This window comes from Elephantulus edwardii, unplaced genomic scaffold (assembly GCF_000299155.1).
Source record: "Elephantulus edwardii isolate Elephantulus edwardi_28Jun2011 unplaced genomic scaffold, EleEdw1.0 scaffold00022, whole genome shotgun sequence".
In the NCBI taxonomy this organism is placed as follows: domain Eukaryota; kingdom Metazoa; phylum Chordata; class Mammalia; order Macroscelidea; family Macroscelididae; genus Elephantulus; species Elephantulus edwardii.
The window spans coordinates 21,916,993-21,935,641 of record NW_006399772.1 but is presented as its reverse complement, the minus strand read 5'-3'; the positions used below and the strand labels follow the sequence as shown (position 1 = coordinate 21,935,641).

Genomic DNA, 18,649 nt, shown 5'->3' with positions numbered 1-18,649 from the left:
CAGAAAAGAAATTTGAGGCTCTCTCAAAAAGTTTACTGGCCTAACACTATTGTTATTACTGTTGTTATGTACTGTCAAGTTGGAACCAACTTATAGCTGACCCTCCACCTGGTTTTGAGAGGCTGTAAATTGCTTTGAAGGATATTGTTCATCCTTTTCTCATGAAACAGCTTATGAATTCGAACTACATGCCTTTGGGATTACAGCACGTCTTCTTACCATCCAGCCACTGTTATAAGTTTAGTAAACAAAACAAAATAAACATTTAGAAAATCAAAGCAAAAATTCCCTCTCACTGCACCACATCACCTCCTGAAATGTGATGTGGTGCTGAGGGTGGTGATAGTGGCCTGCGTGTATTGGAGAAATTGGAGAGGTCCTACATGGTAAAGCAGCAGCCTGAGGACTTGGGAATTTGCTGGGGTCAGGCACCCATGAAGGGGTGGAGCAGTAAGAGTGATCACAATCAGGCTTCACTTCCTTTTAATTGAGATTGGCTCCAAGCCTTTTACAGTCACATTTTCAAGTGTGTTCCTGTCTTTAGTTGTCCCTAAATTGTGGTCACCTCAGAAACTCACTGAAGAAGATGTGACTGCAGCAACGATAGCAAGAAAATAACATTTTCCCAGGTCTTGAGCTGAAGAAAGTGAATACTTTGATGTTCAGCTATAAATACTCCCTCACCACGCTCAGATGTGAAGAGTGCGTGGCCGGGTGATGCTGTGCATGTGACATTTTGCAGGCTGACCTGGACGATGGATCTTGGAGGCTGGGCTTTCTGGGATGACTGTCCTGTGGTGGTCCTGTAGTTATCTGTTCTGGTTACTGCCCCAGGCATCTGTAAATCAAAGAAGCCCTTAAGTTAGAGATAGGTCCATCTCTGAGGAATTTCACTCTTCTCTTCAGAGGCCTTGTCTGCACCTAATCACAGACCACTTTCACTGGTTATTGAATAAAAACCCTCCCCTGGGCCAGAGGTCACCCTGAGGTCTCCTTTCTCACTGCAAGAAACAAGCAGCCCTTCACCTTTTCTTCATCAAGTTCATGAAACAAATAGCACCTAACAAGCTGTTTAACTTGGGGCCTGCTGAATGCCCTGTACCTGGCTGATAGCTGCAGGCTTTGGATGGCATGAGCTCCCGGGTATTAGGTTTTTTTTCCTGCATAAATCACATTTGGCAAATGGTACTCAGAGCCCACAGGAACACAGTGCCAGTTAAGAAATTCAGAAGTTACTGTTCTAGATCTCCCAGCAGTATGATTCAATTTACAAAACTGTGTTTAATGTTATGATTGTGACCTCTAGGGTGCACCTGCTGTAAGCCATGGTCTTTTCAGTACTTGTTATGCATCTGAAAGTTTGCCAGTAAGGATGACAGAAGAAGAATCGATGCATTTGAGCTGTGGTGTTGGAGAAGAGTATTTAATATCCCATGAACTGCCAAAAGAACAAACAAATGTAAATGTGTCTTGGACAAAGGGCAGCAAGGGTGCCCTTGGAGGCAAAGATGGTGAGACTTTGTCTGACATATTTTGGGCATGTTGTTAAGAAGGGCTGGTCCAACACTGACAAAGGAGATTAATCAGAACTGGCTTTGACAAGCACTGTGGCAATTGGACAATTAAAACAGACATTCGGGGTGGGAAGAAGAGTGAACTGGGGAGGAGAGTAGAGAAAACAGTGCAACAATGGATGAGAACCCAAAATCTCTGTAAATGTTCATGAAAACTAATAAAATTTAATAATAATTTTAAAAAAAGAAGGGCTGGTCCTGGGAAAAGGCCATCATGCTTGGAAAGGTGGAGAGTCAGCAAAAGAGAGGAAGACCCTCAAAGAGATGGATTGGCACTGTGACTGTAACCGCAGGCTCAAGTGTGTCAGAGATGAAGAGGATGGCACAGGATAGGGCAGGGTTCAGATCATTGTTCATAAGGTCACCGTGAGTGACAGTGACCCAAATGCACCTAACGGTAGCAGCAACATATACTAATCCCACCTGCATTTCTTAAATCTTCATTTCTTCAGTGAACGAGCATTTATTGAGCCTTTTGTATTTGTCAGGTAGAGTGATAAGCCCAGGGAAAGCAAAACGAAGACATAGACTCAGCCCTTGTCCTCTTGGTCCCATACTAAAACCCAACCCACCACCATCAAGTTGAGTCTGACTCCTGGAGAATCTCCATAAGGTTTCCAAGGCTGAATGTCTGTGGAAGGAGACTGCCTGTCTTTCTTCTACAGAGAGGCTTCAGTTAACAACCCAACACATCAGGCACTGCACCATCATGACTCTTTCATGACCTGTTAAGCCTTATTATAGATTGAATTCTGTCCCTCTAAAATATATATATTGTAAATTTTAACCTCTTAAGTTGTTGCTGTAGATGCCTTCAAGTCAACCCCAACTCAGAGACCCTTTGACAACAAGTAGAAACTCAGCTCACATTCACCATTGTCAAAATCACTGTCATCCCATCTTCTTGAAGTTTCACTCTCCTTCCATAATCCTCTCCTTTTCCAAGCTGGATGGCCTTTTCCAAGAACTGACACCTCCTGATATCTGGGGATAGGTTGCCTGTGTTATGTTCGTGGGATAGTATTAATCTGAGTATGTTTTGAGTCAGTCTCTTCTGAGCAGTGTAAGAGATTAAGCAGGTAATCCGCCAGAGGTAAGAAGAGGCAGGGAGTTAACAAGCCCCGGAGGACTTCCCAGGAGAAGAAGGGCAGAAGGTGGTTCTGTAAGCTGAGCAGATCATTTGAGACATTGGACTATATGAAGATGAATCTGTTTGAAATGTAACCATGTTGATAAGTGTGGAGTAGAGAGAAAAGCCAACGGGAGCATCCGGAGTTGGAAGTTACAGACATTCTGCTTTTGAGGGGAGAGATGAGCATGTGCAGCGGGACACAGAAGCCAGGTGAACTGAAGAATGGGAGATGTCTGAGGGGAATGGACTGAGAATTGTGATGTGCTTAGGGCTGCGATGGTGCCAGAAGCAGTGGAGACATGAGCTGGCCAGTCAGGCCTGCATTTGTGAGACAACAGGAAGAGCAAGTGCACATGGGAACAACTCCTATGAGGAGTCATCCTCCACGGAAGTGACATCAGGTCACCTCAGTGAGCAGGGAGGGGAGGACCTCACAAGAGCACCCAGGTGCAGGGTAGGGAGGGAAGGTCCGAGGGGTTGGGAAATGCCGATACTGAGAGCTGGAGAAGAGTCTGACCCTCCCAACTTTAATTCCATCTCGGAATTTGCATGCTTTCCTGGGCCTGTTAAGAATTCCCCAATTATGTAAGCATTGAATAGAATAAGTGAGGGTATTGTCTTACAGTACCTTCAGCTTCACAGTCCTTCATGGGAGGACAGGGTTAGGCCAGGATACAGATGAATGTGCGGTCTCTAACATTTGCTCTTTAACATTCTTTTCTATCTTCAATAAATCTGTGTCATTAAGGACAGCATGTGAGTCAGGCAGAGGAGAAACAGTCTATTGGATGGTGGGCTTCAGTGAATCTTGCTTTATACCCTAATGGTCAACATATGGGCCTCTGTCAGCCCAGAGTGGCAGGAATTTCCAAAGACGCAGACCCATCTACAGAGAGAGGCAGAGTGAGCGCCCTTCCTCCAGAGTCCAGAGGTGTGGGTCTGGGAACTATTAGTGGAAGCCCTCTGTTCCTCCTCTGCTGTCAGGAAGATGCATGTCGGTGGAGACAGAAATGCTTCTACACCGTGAGCCTGTACTCCGTTATTAATTTTATAGCTCTGGGGACGGGATGCTCTCTTGTGAAAACAGTGCTCCGAGCTTTGCCCCATCAAAAGTGTATTATGAGGTCCCAGACTATGCAACTGAGAAACTCTGCTGCCGCCTCCACCTCCTCCTGCACCTGGGTGCCCTCTTGCAAGTCAGGATGAGAAGGATGCGTGTGGGGAGAGAAAAGCTGTGTCAGGATGGAGCTGGTACCTTCTGACCTCACAGGCCCCTCTGGATCTCACAGACACTGAGTCTAGGCAGGTGAACCCACAAGGGCTGAGCAGAAAGATGACAGATGAGGATTGGCCTGCTAAGTCTAGACTGTAGCACTGTGTATCTGGGGGTTGGGGACTGTACTCAGGAAGGCCACGCACTGGAATGTGCGTCACAATCAAAAAGCACAGTCAGAGAAGTGAGCTCTCAGTTTGTTGGTTTGTTTTTTTTCCCTTGAGTGAACTTTGTAAATCAAAGGGCAAGCAGAGATAACGTATCCTAAGAAAACAGAATAAATGACGTTTTAAGGTAAATGTAAACTTTTAATATGGCTAGCACCAAAATATGTGTTTCTTCTTTGAAAGTATCTCTTTGGGAGACTATTACACTCAGGCTATATCAGATATTTCAGGGATTTCTTCTTTGGGGTCATTTTAGACACGGAGTGGCACAAGTACAGTCTTTGTGCAGATCACACTCATTTTTGGATATGGCTCAGAGAATCTTCGAATGGAGGTGGGCAGGTAGGCAAGTGGTGAGCCTGAGGAATTCCTTTTTATAACTAAGCTGAGGTTTGCAGCATTCCCATATAATCTGCATAGTTTCCTCTCTTATTAGCATATTAAGATGATACATATTATATACACAATGAACCATTGTTGAACTATTACTGTTTTTAAAATCCATACTTTGTTCAGATTTCTTAGTTTTTACCTAATACCCACTTTGTATTTCAAGATCCCATCCAGGATCCCATCTTCCATGTAGTCATCTTCTTGTCTTGGTTGTAACAGTGTCTCTCAGACATGCCTTATTTTTTTATGACATTGGCAGTTTTGAGGAGTCTGGTGGCCTTGTGATAAAAAGCTGTACTGCAATCCTGCAGGCCCGCAGTTTGAATACACTGGCAGCTTTGTGGGAGAAAGGTGGGCAGTCTTCGTCCTGTGCAATTTACTGCCTCAGAAAACCACTGGAGGGTCAGATATGGGTTGATTCTGACTTGACAGTACTCATCAACAATAACAAGTCAGGTGTAGTGGGATTTCACAGATTTTTCCCCCCCATAAGTAAACTGGGAGTATGGATTGTTAGGAGAGAGACCATAGAAGTAAAGTTCCATTGTCATTGCATCATCTCTGTGGGAGCTGTCAACATCCACATGACTTAGCCCTGCTGATGTTGTGTGTACTATCGACATGACTCAACACTGTTAATGTTGACCTTGATCACTTGGTTCAGGTCTATGTGTTAGGTTTCTCCACTATAAAGTGCCTGCTCTTTCTTCGTTCACTCCTGTGTTTTCTGCAGGGAAGTCACAGTGCTTTTAAATGGGGAATTGCACTTTTTTTTTTTTTTTAAGATGAGCAACAAGTTGATGACATTGAATTTCTTCCATCAGAAGTGATTTGCATCAGGCAGGGCTTTTTCCAGGGTCTTCAGCAATGGAAAAATATCCTCTCCAGAAAAGGTGCATATTTGAAGTCAGGGAGGGAGCCGGGAAATTGCAAAGCCCTAATCACACACTCCATTGGTTCACCTTTCTTTGGAATAGGAACAAATACAGGTCTCTGATCAGGTGGTTGTCCTCCAGATTTCTTAGTACAAGTTGGTGAGTGCAGCCAGGGCAGCATCTGTTTGTTGAAATATGTCTTTTGGTATACCATCAATTCCTGGGGTCTTGTTCTTTGCCAGTTCCTTTAGAGCAACTTGTGTGTCAGAGACGATGAGGTTGGCACAGGATAGAGCAGAGTTCAGAGCTGTTGTACATAGGGTCTCTATGAGTTGCAAGTGGTTCAATAGCACTTAACATCAACAACAATCACACACTATGACAGCACACCTGCTCTGTGGTAGAGCTCTGTGCCAGGATGTAGAGCATCATGATGGACAAGAACTTGAGTTTTAAAGTCAGACAAGCTCGGCTTTAGATCCTGCTGCCACCCGCTAGTTGTACATGTGATACCAAACAAGTTGCATTACCTCCTTGACCCTCTGTGTCTTCAGTTCAAACCAGGTAATGATGATCACTGACTCCCTATCTAACTACTCACGCACTCTTTGCCTGTTTGACCTTCACGTGTTTTTCGGAGGCTGCACAGGAAGAGATTGTCCATCCTTCTTCCTTGGAACCACTGGTGGATTCAAACCACACGTTCTGCCTTTCAGCTGGCAGTGCAGCTCCTTACAGATGACACCACCAGAACTCCTGAATTAATGATGCTGCTCTTATGTCGCGTCAAGTTGGGACTAACTCATAGCTGACTCTCCAGTCAGTTTTCAGAGGCACTAAATTGTGCCTGAGTCAAGCCGTGGTCTTTTCAGTTACTTCCTATGCATGTAAAAGTTTGACAGTGCATAAGGATCATGTTGTTGTTGTGATGTTGTTGTTAGGTGCTCTCGAGTCTAGTAGTCTCTTAGCAACCCTTTGAACAAACGATCTGAACCCTGTTCTATTCTGTGCTTTCCTCACACTTTACTGACACACAAAAGCCCATTGTGGCAGTCACTGCATTAATTCACGTGGTCGAAGGGCTTTCTCTCCTTCATCGACCTTCCACTCTCCAAGCATCATGTCCCTCTCCAAGGAATAGCCCCTCCTAGCAATTACATGCCCAAATTATATGAGGCAAAGCCTCATCTCTGCCTCCAAAGAGCACTCCAGCTGCACCCTCTCCAAGATGTGTTTCTTTGTTATTTGGCCAGCTGTGGGCATTCAGTGCTCTTCTCCATTACTCAAAGGCTCAATTCTTCCTTCATCATCCTTGTTCACTATCCAGCTCTCAGATGCATAACAAGTGATTGGAAAGACTATAGCCTGAATCAGATGAATCTTAGTCCTCAAACTAACATCCTTAGTGTAGAGAGGTCCCTAACTGCAGATTTTCCCAGTGCATTGCATATTCCGATTTCCTGACTGCTGGTACTAAGGGTGTTAATTGTGGATCCAAGCAAGATGAAGTTGTTTCCTCTAGTGTTCATGAAACCCTATGAACTCTAGAAGAATAAGGATGACAGGAGAAGAGTCAATGCCTTTGAATGTGGTATTAGAGAACAGTATTGAATATCTGTGGCCTTCCAGAAGAACAAACAAACATCTTGAACAAGTGTAGCGAGGGTGCCCTTGGAGATAAGGATAATGGAACTTTGTTCCACATCCTTTGAGCCTATTGCTAGGAGGGGCCAATGCTTGGGAAGATACAGGATCAGTCAAAGAGAGGAAGACCCTTAACATGATAAATTGACACAATGACTGTAGCAGTGAACTCAAATATCAGGGATGGTGAGGATGACACGGATACAATAGGGTTCAAATCCATTATTCATAAGGTTGCTATGAATCGTAGTTGACTCAACAGCAGCAACAAATTGAAAGTGAGGAAATTGCCCAGCCTTTTTCTATCAAGTAGTAGCTGGTAGATTTCAATTTCATACCTTTGGGATGGAAGCACAACTCATTCTCATTAACACTTAGCCACCAGAGTTCCCTCATTAATGATAAGCCTATTGTTAATGTGTCGTCTAGTCACCTGCGACTCATAGCAACCCTATGTACATCAGCTCTGAAGCCTGCCCTCTCCTTAGCCAGACTCACTGACTCCGACACTCCTACCCTCATTGCCCTAATCACTGTATCAGTCCATCTCATACAGAGTCTTCCTCTCCTGCACTGTCCCTCCACCCTTCTGAGCTTCCACCCATGTCCTTCTCCAAGGATTAGTCTAGCTTTGGCCACATGCCCAAAGTATGTGAAACAGAGCCTAAAAATCCTAGCCTCCAAGGAAACACTTGGTTTCACCCTCTCCAAGACAGACCTACTTGTTTTCTTGGAAGTCCATGACATGTTCAAGACTCTTCTCCAGCACCACAACTCAAAGGCATCAATTCTGCTTCTGTCATCCTTCAGTCATTGCCCAGCTCTCTGATGCATAGCAAGTAATCTTGAAGACAGCCTGGATCAGGCACACCTTAGTCTCTAGACTGACATCGTTTCTTCTCAGTACTCTGGAGAGCTCCCTGAAAGCAGATTTACCTAATGCAATTGGCTCTTTGATTTTCTGACTGCTGGTGCCCTTAGTGTTGATGATCAGCCTGAGAGAATGAAATGAGATAATGCAAAATGCTTATCACATAAATGTTACAAAACGGATGAACCTTGAAGACATCGTGCAAAGTAAATCAGACTTAAAAGGGCAAATAGTGTTTAATTCTATGTCTATGAAACATCTGAACCAGGAAATGCGTGGAAGTAAAAGTGTATCATTCCAGAGGAGGGACAGACTTGGAGTTACTGTTGAGGAGCGTTGGGTTTCTCTTTGGGGCGATAACAATGTTTTAGAAATGGATAGTGAGAGGGTTGTGCGGCATGACAAATGTGATTAGAAGAGTGAATTGTGCATTTAAAACTGATCGAAACTGCAAAATTTTGGCACTGTATCTTTTACCACAGTTTAAAAAATTCTATCACAGGGCGTCTCCCATAAGAGTGCTTCATAAATACTGGATCTAATAACAAATGCATGAAGAAAAAGGGTGAAAAGGGAGATGGAGAGAAAGAAGCAGCACATATTAAGGGGAAGGGAGAAATGAGTGGAGGGAAAAGTCCAGAAAATAGCGGAAAGACAGATGGACTTGAGTCTACACCAGCCTTCCCTGCGTGAAAGCTTCCTCTTAGGCGGTTATGCCGTTAGATGTAACTGGTTATTTCCCTCATAGTTGTTGGGGCTCAGACAGGAGCAAGTAACACACACATTAATAGGTTAAGATATTACTTGGAAAAAGTATAAAATTATATGCCCCAGATATTCATAATTAAACATGTGGGTAGATCACAGCTCAGTATTACAGATCGGTAGTAGCTCCCTTTCATCAGACATACACACAGATACACACATGAACACGATACATATACACAGAAATGCACACACAGATAAATGCCGCTTTCATTCTTTTAAGAGTAATGGGATGCATTCTGCAGATTTGGAAAGGCCGATAGGAGGTCTCTAAGATGGTGTAGCCTTCCTCTGGTCTTCATAACAAATCTTTATTATAAGCCCTGTGAAGGAGGCAGAGCCAACACATCTTGTCGTGAACAAGTTCTCAGGAAATACAGTCTTCAGCCTTTTAATGAAATGGCTCTTGGTTCTGCTACGACGACAGCGAGTGTCAAAACTGCCCTCTCCCCAGCAGTCTGTCATTTGATCTAATTGGAGAGTCCCTTTGTAGACCATTGCTGTGCAACTTTCCTGTCCTCCAGTTCAGAGAGCACTCCTGCCGCCTCTGCCTGCCTGTTCTCTGCACCCTGAGGTCTCAAAGGGGCCCATGACCTGCTCTCTCGTCTGTGTCTTATCACCTCCTCTCCTCTTCCTCCTTCCGGGCCTCTGTTACGTTCTGTCTGGGCGGTGTGTGCAGAGTGCTGCGTTCAGATTGAGTTTTCCAGCACTTTGCCACCGACCTTGAGCAGCTGAGCTGCCGCATTAGCAGAGTTGGCACTACTTTTACTGAAACTCTTTCTGAGTTAAGCCCTTGACAGTGGCCATGACCTTCGCTGTTCCTCTCAGAGTCTTGATGATGCTGAGGGATTCCTGTCATTGAGCAATTCATCTTTGCAGAATCTGATCCAACTTACTGTCTCTTGGGGACAAAACCTACCATGACCATGACTCAGGGCTGAGTTAGTCCAGCAGCTCAGACCCCAGTAAGTTTCAGCCCCCTAGAAAAAGACCAAGTTAGATGCAAGTACAGGGAGCCCCCCAGGAGCCCCTCAAAACCTACAGTCACAAAAGGTGGCGAGAGCTCTATGCATGGTTAATGTATTCACGTTTTGGTGAATACCAATTGGTGGAAGTGAAGAATGTGTATTGATGTGCATGATGTAGAAATAAAACAATGAAAAGTCAGAGTTATTTATGAAATACTAGGTCAGAGCAATGTTCACACCCACTAGTCATGGATTGGCACAGTGACAGAAGCAGTAGGTTTGACCGAGGATGAGGATGGCACAGGATAGGACAGAGTTCAGAGCTGTTGTTCAGAGGGTCGCTGTGAGTCATTCTCGACACCTTACAATAGCACCTAAGGCTCTAGTACCTCCTCATGTACATTTCCTAATCCAGGTCTCCTCATTTTTTTCTCTCCTGAGTCCCAGAGAATATTTTCAGTGGATGCTTCTACCATGAAGCCCCACAACCAATATGTTAAATGACAGCACATTAACATACTCACAACTAAGCTGCTTTTTTTTCCAAAGCCTGGCCCTCTGCAAGTATTCCCTGCCTCAGGGACTGTCACCAGCATAAACTCAAGACAAAAACCTCAGAGGCCTTTTTGACGCTTCTCATCTGTCCAAACACTGGAGCCTTCCTGTGCTGCCTCCCACACTTTTCCAAGTCCATTTCTTCTCCCCGCTCCCTTGACCGCTGTCGGAATCCAGATTATCATCTTCCCACAATGCAGTAGTGCTCTCCAGCTTGTCTCCCTGCCTGAACACTGCCCTCTCAGTACTTAGAAAGCTTTGCTTCTTTCCTATGGTGTCACACATGTCAACCACCCCTCCTCATTTTTTCTTTTTTTTTTTAATTAATTTTAATGAAAGTTTACAAAGACTTAGGATTTCCATTCATTCATTGTTGCACTTTTCTCCCTGTCCACCCCCCATTTGCTCTTCTCTTTGAAAAGTAAAAGAAAAATTCTTTTATTGTTATACAGTCCCCCACCCCCAGTTCACTCCACTATGCAGCCTTCGTTCTAGACTCCTGTCATGACAATAATACCTAATCATATATTCCTTTTATACAGCTCTCTCCCTCATCTGTTTCAATGCCATGTACAGTATTTATGCCCTCTTTTCTTAGTTTCCCCCAACCCCCTGTCAGTCCTGTTTTATAATAGTAGCATTAGACAGTATTTGTCTTTTTGTGACTGAGATATTTTACTCAGCATAATGTCCTCATGGTCACTCATTTTGTATATTTCATGAGTTCTTTGTTTTTCAGTGCTGCACAATATTCCATTGTGTGAGTATACCACAGCTTCTCTATCCATGTGTTTGTTGATGGGCACTTGGGTTGTTTCCAACTCTTTGCTATTGTGATCAAAGCTGCAATAAACATGGGTGTGCATATATCTGCTTGGGTGGCGATTATGGTTTCTTTAGAGTGCCCGCTCCTCATTTTTATAATCAGTGCCTGTGCGATCAAGTCGACCCTCCTCATGGCAAACTTCCATTGGGTTCCTGAGGCCATCAATCTTAATCAGAAGAGAGTGTTTGGGTTTTTTGCTTGGAGCAGATGGTAGATTCAAACCACCAACCTCTTGGTTAGCAGCACAGCATAGACTTATGCCCTATACTAGCAGCACGCCTACCTCCTTAACTGGTACTGGAAACATAAGTGAGCTTATCACATGTAGACAGTCTAATGGATTTTCTCAAACGCACTCATATAACCTCTGACCTGGTAAAGACCATCGAGAACACCTGCATTCCAGAAAGCCAGAGCGTCTGCTGTCGAGCTCACAGTGACCCTCCTTCTGATGGGTTTGCAGTGCGACATCGTATGAGAGGAAACTGCCTGTCTCTCTCTTATGAAGCAGGTGTCAGGTTGCACCTCCCAAACCTCTCAATAAGTAGCAGCCTAATGCCTAACTCATCACTCTACCAGCCTCTCGCCTGTCCCCATTGATTTTCCCCCAGGAGAAATTACTAGGATGGCTTCTACTAACATTGTTTCCTTTCTCCCAGTTTTGTATATTTTTTAATAAGTGAAAACCTACCAAATTATATTACCTGTTGCTGAATATCAAACTACCAAGAAACTTGATGGCCTAGAAAACCTGGAAGCCCTGTCTTTAGATTCATAACTTCTTAAAACTGTGCTTTCTCTCATCTCCTTTTACTTCAAGCTTCATGGGAAGAAGTTTCTTAGGCGCACTGTGTCCAGGCCCCTTGCTGTCATTCTCCACCAGCTACACCCGAAGTTCCACAGAAACCAGTCCCATTAACAAGGTCAGCAATTGGCTCCTTGTTGCTGAGCCAAACGAACATTCTGCCCCTCTCTTTTCCTCCTTGACACTAATCATCCACCCTTGACTTTAATGATACTCAGAGTTCTAGAGCATTTTCTTGTTGACCTAGCAGAATTCTGTCTCTTCAGCATCTCTTACCTAGACTATCCCAGCAGCTCAAGCCTTAGCTACCTTGCTACTCCAAGTCCATCTTCTAGACTTAGGATCCCTGTGAACATAGGTTTGATCACAATTAAAAATCTGAGTACCTCATCACCACCATAGAATAAAATGCAGACGTAGCAGGGCACAAACGATCTTTGAAAATCGCATGACACCTTCCTCTCCCATCTTCTCTGACCAGCACACAGTCTGTGCTTCCGGAACCTTGACTCTCCATAGTCTTTTGTTTATTTATAGTCTAACATCTTTTACAAAGTTCTCTTGACTGGGATGTTTTTCATCTCCCCCTAAAAAGGTGCTCATCATCCTTGAAGTCTTCTTTCAAACAACACCTGCTCTGTGAAAATGGACAAGATTAGTGGGCCTTCCTAGTCCTGTTTGTTCCTAAAAATAGTAATACAAAAAGAACCCACTCACCCCCAACTGTGCTAACCTTGCCTCACTCCTGCTAGAACAGAAGCTCCTGAGGAGTGTTTTTCGCTGAGAGATGGGCTCCCAGGGGAGTGTCTGGTGCAGTGATCACTCAGTAAACACGTGTTAAGTGGATGCTTTCGTTGAGGACTTACTCTCCTGCCCCTCCTCTTTCCCTCCTCACCCTCCAAGCCTATGGGGAAGGAACTGCTTGTATCCTAGTTTTACAGAGGATGAAATAATACATAATTTGCCCATGGTCACAGTTGATTCTTGACACACCCAGGATCTGAACTTGGATTTCTGCTAGCTCCAACTACCCTCGTTCTAGTGCATGCTTCTAACCCCACCAGAGGCTGTAGTAGGTCTTCAGTGAATAAAAACCATTTTCTGAAACTCATGGAAATCCTTGTTTGCAGATTTCTCTCCCTATTGGGTTCTCCAAGAATAGGAAGTGGATCTAAGTTACTTTCCTTTGCCCCTAAAACTCCAGGCGCACAACAGAGCATATTACATATGCGTGTTCCATAAATGTTTGCTGTCGTGTGTGGTCAAGTTGATAGTGACCCCATCTAACAGAGTGACCCCATAAAGTTTCTTTTCATCTTTATGAGAACAGATTGTCAGACCTTTTCTCCCACAAAATGGCCGGGTGGGTTTGAACCACTGACCTTTGTTTCATAGCTGCGCATTCAGCCACTGCGCTGCCAGGGCTCCCTCATGAGTGTTTACTGGACAGAATGATGAGACGCAGCATCTGGCAGTGGGACTTCCTGTGCTCGCAGGGCTTGTGAGGACGGTCCTGCTTGTCCTGAATCCGGTGCAGCTGCTGCCGCCGCTAACCTTTTGCTTCTTCAGCATGCTAGGCTCGGGCCTTCCCTGGCTGACCCACCCTCCACCCTGACCCCAGGCCTCTGTCATCCTTCCTGTCCCCGTGAAGTCCCCCTGCCTGCCTTCCTGCTGCCAGTGGCCTGGTCACGCAAAGCACATTCAAGCCTGGCCCTCTCCTCTTTTTGACCCCACACCTTGCTTGAACCCTGCTGCTTCCCTGGTCACTAACTCAGCCAAGGCTAACACAACACTTGGTTAGATAATTGTGACCCAATGAGAGTGAGATTAACTCAGAAAAAGTCAGAGGGCTGTGCCACTCACGTGGGGAAACAGTAGAGTTTACTTGGGTAAAGTTCTAGGTAAATGATGGAAAACAGAAAGGAATTAAGTCACCGTCTCTTTGATCTTGGAGAAGTTTTCTTTTGGTTTAAAGAAAGGATTTCACTTCTCTGGGTTTTTGAGCTATTTAAGATCTTTGATGGCAGCTAATAGCAACTGAACAATTTCAGCTAAAGAAGGGATACAGCACCTCTAGAAGCCCGAAGGTTGGAACGCAGTGAGGCCGCAGGAAAACAGGTGCAGAACCAGAACACAGCACTCCTTGGTCAACATTCTCTTTTCACGTCTTTTCTCCTCTGTGCCTGCCCATCGGTTCCACTCCTGTCCTCTATCCTCGTTGTCTGTAATCTTCCTCATGGTGCATGCTTCCTGATGGCTACAGAGTTGAGTACTGTGATCCTGTCTCTGTCAGAAATCACCTCTTCCCAGGGAAATCCACCTGACTAGTCCAGCTTGAATCAGGTGTCCAGCCCTGGCCCAGTCATCTATGGCTGGTGAAGGAAGGTAATTTTGTGCAATGTGGCTGGTAGTGGCCCATCTCTATGGAGGAAGAAGTAGGAGAAATCATTGTAAATTTAGCAGAAGGCTCAAAATTGTCTACTACACTTTGTTCTATTTACTAACCATTCTAGTAAAAGAATTCTGTGTGGGATCCCAAGGACAGGCTAAGAGAAGAGGCTCCCTATCTTTAAGATTCCTTTTCAGACAAATAATAAATACAGATTGACATTTTAAAAACATCATCCTGCTTAACCAAAATGATGTTCCCTTGGTAATTACGAACTAAGGATGTTTTTTATGCTACTTTTGAAGGTCTAGAATCTCACCTCCCACGAGGCATGTCATGCACACATCTCTGTGGTCCACTAGCAAGACAGTTCTCTGCTAAATCAAGCCAGCCTTTCCCCCTTCTTTAAGTTGCATAAGAGAGAACCCACTCCTCTCCTTCAGCTGCCAGAGTTCTACTCTTTGCCCTAATAAACCAGGCTTATTAGGTATGAGGATGTGGAATTCCCTCTTTTCCAAGGTTAGCACTCTGACAAATTTAAAAAGAGGTCATTTTTGCCACTTCTTCCAAATGTAGTTTGAAACAGGGAGAGAGAGGGAACCAGGATTTCATCCTGATGAAGTGAGAATGAACTTGATTTATTCTGATGCACCTCTGCGCATTCAGAGTGTCTGACCCTGGATCCAGGAATGCAAGGCTGGGCAAGGACAAGCTAATGAGTTGGGACGTGGGAGAGCTGGGCCTCGGTGGACAAGGCACATCCAGGCCTTCGTGCGTGTCCTTCCTGGACGTGGTCTTTCAGGCTGCTGATCTCACTGCATAGAAGGACACGGGCTGCAGAGGCCCATGGAATGGGGGTGACAGCCCTGGGCTGCGGGAGGAGGGTCAGGGCCCTCTCAGAGGGTGGGCTGTGGCCCTTCTCTCCCTAAGCAATATTGGCTCTGCTCAAACCTTCTCAGTCACCCTCCTGGCCTTCTCTTCCAGGCTCCCCAGGTACAGCAGGACGAGTGTGTAACCTGACCTCCCGGGGCATGGACAGCTGTGAAGTCATGTGTTGTGGGAGAGGCTACGATACCTCCCGCGTCACCCGCATGACCAAGTGCGAGTGCAAGTTCCACTGGTGCTGTGCTGTGCGCTGTCAGGACTGCCTGGAGGCTCTGGACGTGCACACGTGTAAGGCCCCCAAGAGTGCCGACTGGGCTGCTCCCGTGTGACCCCGCACAGGTCCCCAGACACCGCCCTCCTGCCAGGATGCCACCCACCCTGCAAGGACACAAGACCTGAAGGTTCTTTCCCCAAGAGGTGTGGCTTTTATCCCACAGAAGCCCCTCCTCCTGGGGTCCCGAGACCCAGGACCAGCTACTGCACATCAGCATCCCCTCTTCCGTCCACCCACCAGCATCCTGGGGCCCCTCGTTTTCTGATGAGTTCTCCTTGGAGAAAGCACGAAAGGCTTTAGAGAAGAATGGTGGACCCGGAAACCCTTCTTCACCCACTACATCTCTCCTCCCAGAGCAGCAGACCAGAGTGGAGACGTACGCCTCAAAGGAATTTTCTCTGTGTCTTCCAACAAACTTCCAAAGTTTAGAAATTTGGGGGTGGGTTTGTTTTCCCCTCTCAGATGTAAAGAAAGTTGAACCAACTCCCTTTGAATTAACTTTTACTTTTTCTTTGAAAAAACAAACAATCAAGACTTGTGTCTGTTCCAGTGAATCTCATAGCTACCAACTTCAAGGTTAATTGGTAATTGCTTAGAGAAAGATATTTTTCAATAAACTTTAGATTTAAAGTGCCTATTTCTCAAGGCGTTTATTGCCATATTAAAATCTGATATAATGAGGTGGGAGTGTCGAAAATCCATTCATTGGTGAGGTGGCATTTCGAATGCTTGCATTGCAGATCCCTCGGCAAAGTGTTTTGAATTATTGTCCCCTTGATATAGAGAGCCTGCAGGGAATGACTCTTTTTTCAATCTCAATTGGACCTGAAATGAAATAAAAAGAGGACTTACAAACTGGGAGTATTGTGTAACTGTTGGGTCAGCATAGAGAAAGGTAACTTGGAGTGTCGGGAAATGTGTCTGCACATCTAAGGGGGGGAAAGAGAGCACTGAATTCCTATTTGGTGTTCTGCATGTGATCATGGAGTTTTGTAACTGAAATAGCCCTGAGTATGAAATCTTTGGGGAAGACAAGAAAAGGGATCTAAAATGCTGACAGAGAAGTTTCCAGAGGTCTTATGCCATCGCAGATGCCTCTGAGAAGTCAGCCACGTATGCTGCCGAGCACCATTCATGGCCATCACCCTTCAAGCCCATTTGAAGGCCTGTCACATTTCATTAGGTCCATCTGGTTCCTCCAAGATGATGTGATACCATAGCCTAAAGCAAATGGCACATAACTTTGCTTAGAAAGTTGGTAACCCTCATGTATTATATTGCAAGCAAATCTTTACTTGGAGACTATATTTAAGAGTCCCAACTGTAATTATGGGAGCATCATTATGCAAATAGCGGCCGCCTTCTGCCACACGCCAAAAAGATGACATCTAGAGAAAATGGAGAGGCTGCTTCAGTTTTAAAACTATTAAAAGGTGAAATGTTTGAAGCTACGTCTTATCACCTTCTGTATTAAGTTCTTGTTCTAAACATTCTGTCTTTACAGAACTGCATGTGTTTCATTGTATGTCTCTGGAGTTTGTCAAATGATTGCCCATTCTTTAACACTCTGACTTTGTTTCCCTAGCCTTGATTTGCAGTAGGCCCCTCAGACTTAGGCTCATGGAAAACACCCTTGAAGAAAGTTACCACTGTTGACATTTACCCTCTAGCCCTCTTCAAAAATGACAGCACTCATTAGTCTGCCCTCACTCCAAGCTCTTAAAATTTGTTGACTAATTTTTCCAAAGTTTTTCTTTTTTCCCCTGAGGATGTAAAGGTGGGAGGTGGGGGTGAGAGAGTGTAGAGGAGCCAGGCGGTAGCAGCTCTGACCTCAGTGTGCAAAGGGGGGTGAGCGGGAAGGCTGAGCAAGGAGGCAGCTGCTCACTTCTTGGCTACACTGAAAACCCACTTGGTTGTGGACTCAGTCCAGGTTCATGGGGACTTTGTGTGTCAGTGTAGCGCTGACTCGTGGGGCATTCAGTGGCCAGCTTTCCTGACGTAGACCTCCCAGCCTTTCCCACTAGGCATCTCTGGGTTGATCCCACCTGCGGGCTCTCTGTTAGCAGCCAAACGTATTAACTGTTTGCACTAACTAGAAACTCCTGAATGTGAATAAATATCCTCACAGGAGAATGAGAGACTGCATGCGGGCCCCAAACTGCAGGTCCTCATGCTACGAGATTCACTCTCGGCCTCTAAATCTACGGATACGTTTAGAACTGGAAAGGAACCTTAAGGACATCTCAGCTACCTTCAGTTTGTGTCTGAGGAAACTGAGACCAGGAGAGGTGCTGGGATCTGTAAAAATGCTGGCATACTACAGACGGACCCCGACTGTGCCTGAGAGACCTAAGCGCTTTATGAAACGAAACGCCTTTTGTCTCTGAATCAGTCCAGAAGGTTCTCAATCATTTTAGCATCCAGTGGGGGTGTTCATGTTTTGATTTTTTCCACTCCTATGATACTTAAGTCTGGCTTTCTCTTTATGCTGAAATGTGTCCTTTCTGATGAGCAAGGGGACAAGGGTGTATCTGTACAGAACACTGGAGGAGTGCCTGTAGGGACGTTCTCCTGTGGCAGTGGACTCGGGAGGGCATGATAAGTGGGTGAAATACTGGCGCGTCTCTACTTTTAAAGGAGACAGTCTGCATTATCTGACAAATATTAAAATCGCACGTGAACATAACGTCCAGCTCTTTCTTTTCAGGCATGGTTGTTGTTGCTAGTTGCCGTGTAGTAGATCTAGGCTCACGACAAACTCCTTGTGTACAGAGAACTGCTCTAGACTGGGACCTTTGTTTAAAAAAGAGATTTTGCTACTTTGAAAGCAGATTGTCAGGCCTTCTTCCTAGATGCCATGGGGCAAGTTCATCCTGACGCCATTCAGGCTACCCTTACAGCACGTAAACATTTGCACCAGCTAGGGAGGGTGGAGGGACAGCTCAGGAGAGGAAGACCCTCGATGACATGGATTGATTCAGTGACTTGGGGAATGGGGGTAGGTGTTTCAGACAGAATAAGATTGGCACAGGAAAGAGCAGGGGTTAGGGCTGTTGTATATAGGGTCGCTGAGTCACTCAATGGGACGTAACAACAACAACAAGGACTCCTTAGTGCTTTGGGAGAAGTGAAGGTCACTGTCATTCTCCATGGAAGCACTAGCTCTTGGCTGAAACAGCATCCCGGGTCACTTGTATTCATTCCCTGCTTTTAATATCTGATTCTTTTAAAGGGTTGAAAGGTATAAATTTCC

At 45.2% G+C, this 18,649-nt stretch overlaps 1 protein-coding gene across 1 annotated transcript in view; it reads left to right on the top strand.

Annotated features, from left to right (window-relative positions):
• WNT2 (wingless-type MMTV integration site family member 2) overlaps positions 1-15,451 on the top strand; it is a 49,934-nt gene extending 34,483 nt beyond the window's left edge. Inside the window, exon 5 of the mRNA XM_006882695.1 lies at positions 15,222-15,451. Coding sequence (XP_006882757.1) covers positions 15,222-15,451 — 230 coding nt within the window. The remainder of the gene's footprint in view (positions 1-15,221) is intronic.
• Positions 15,452-18,649: the final 3,198 nt, after the last annotated feature.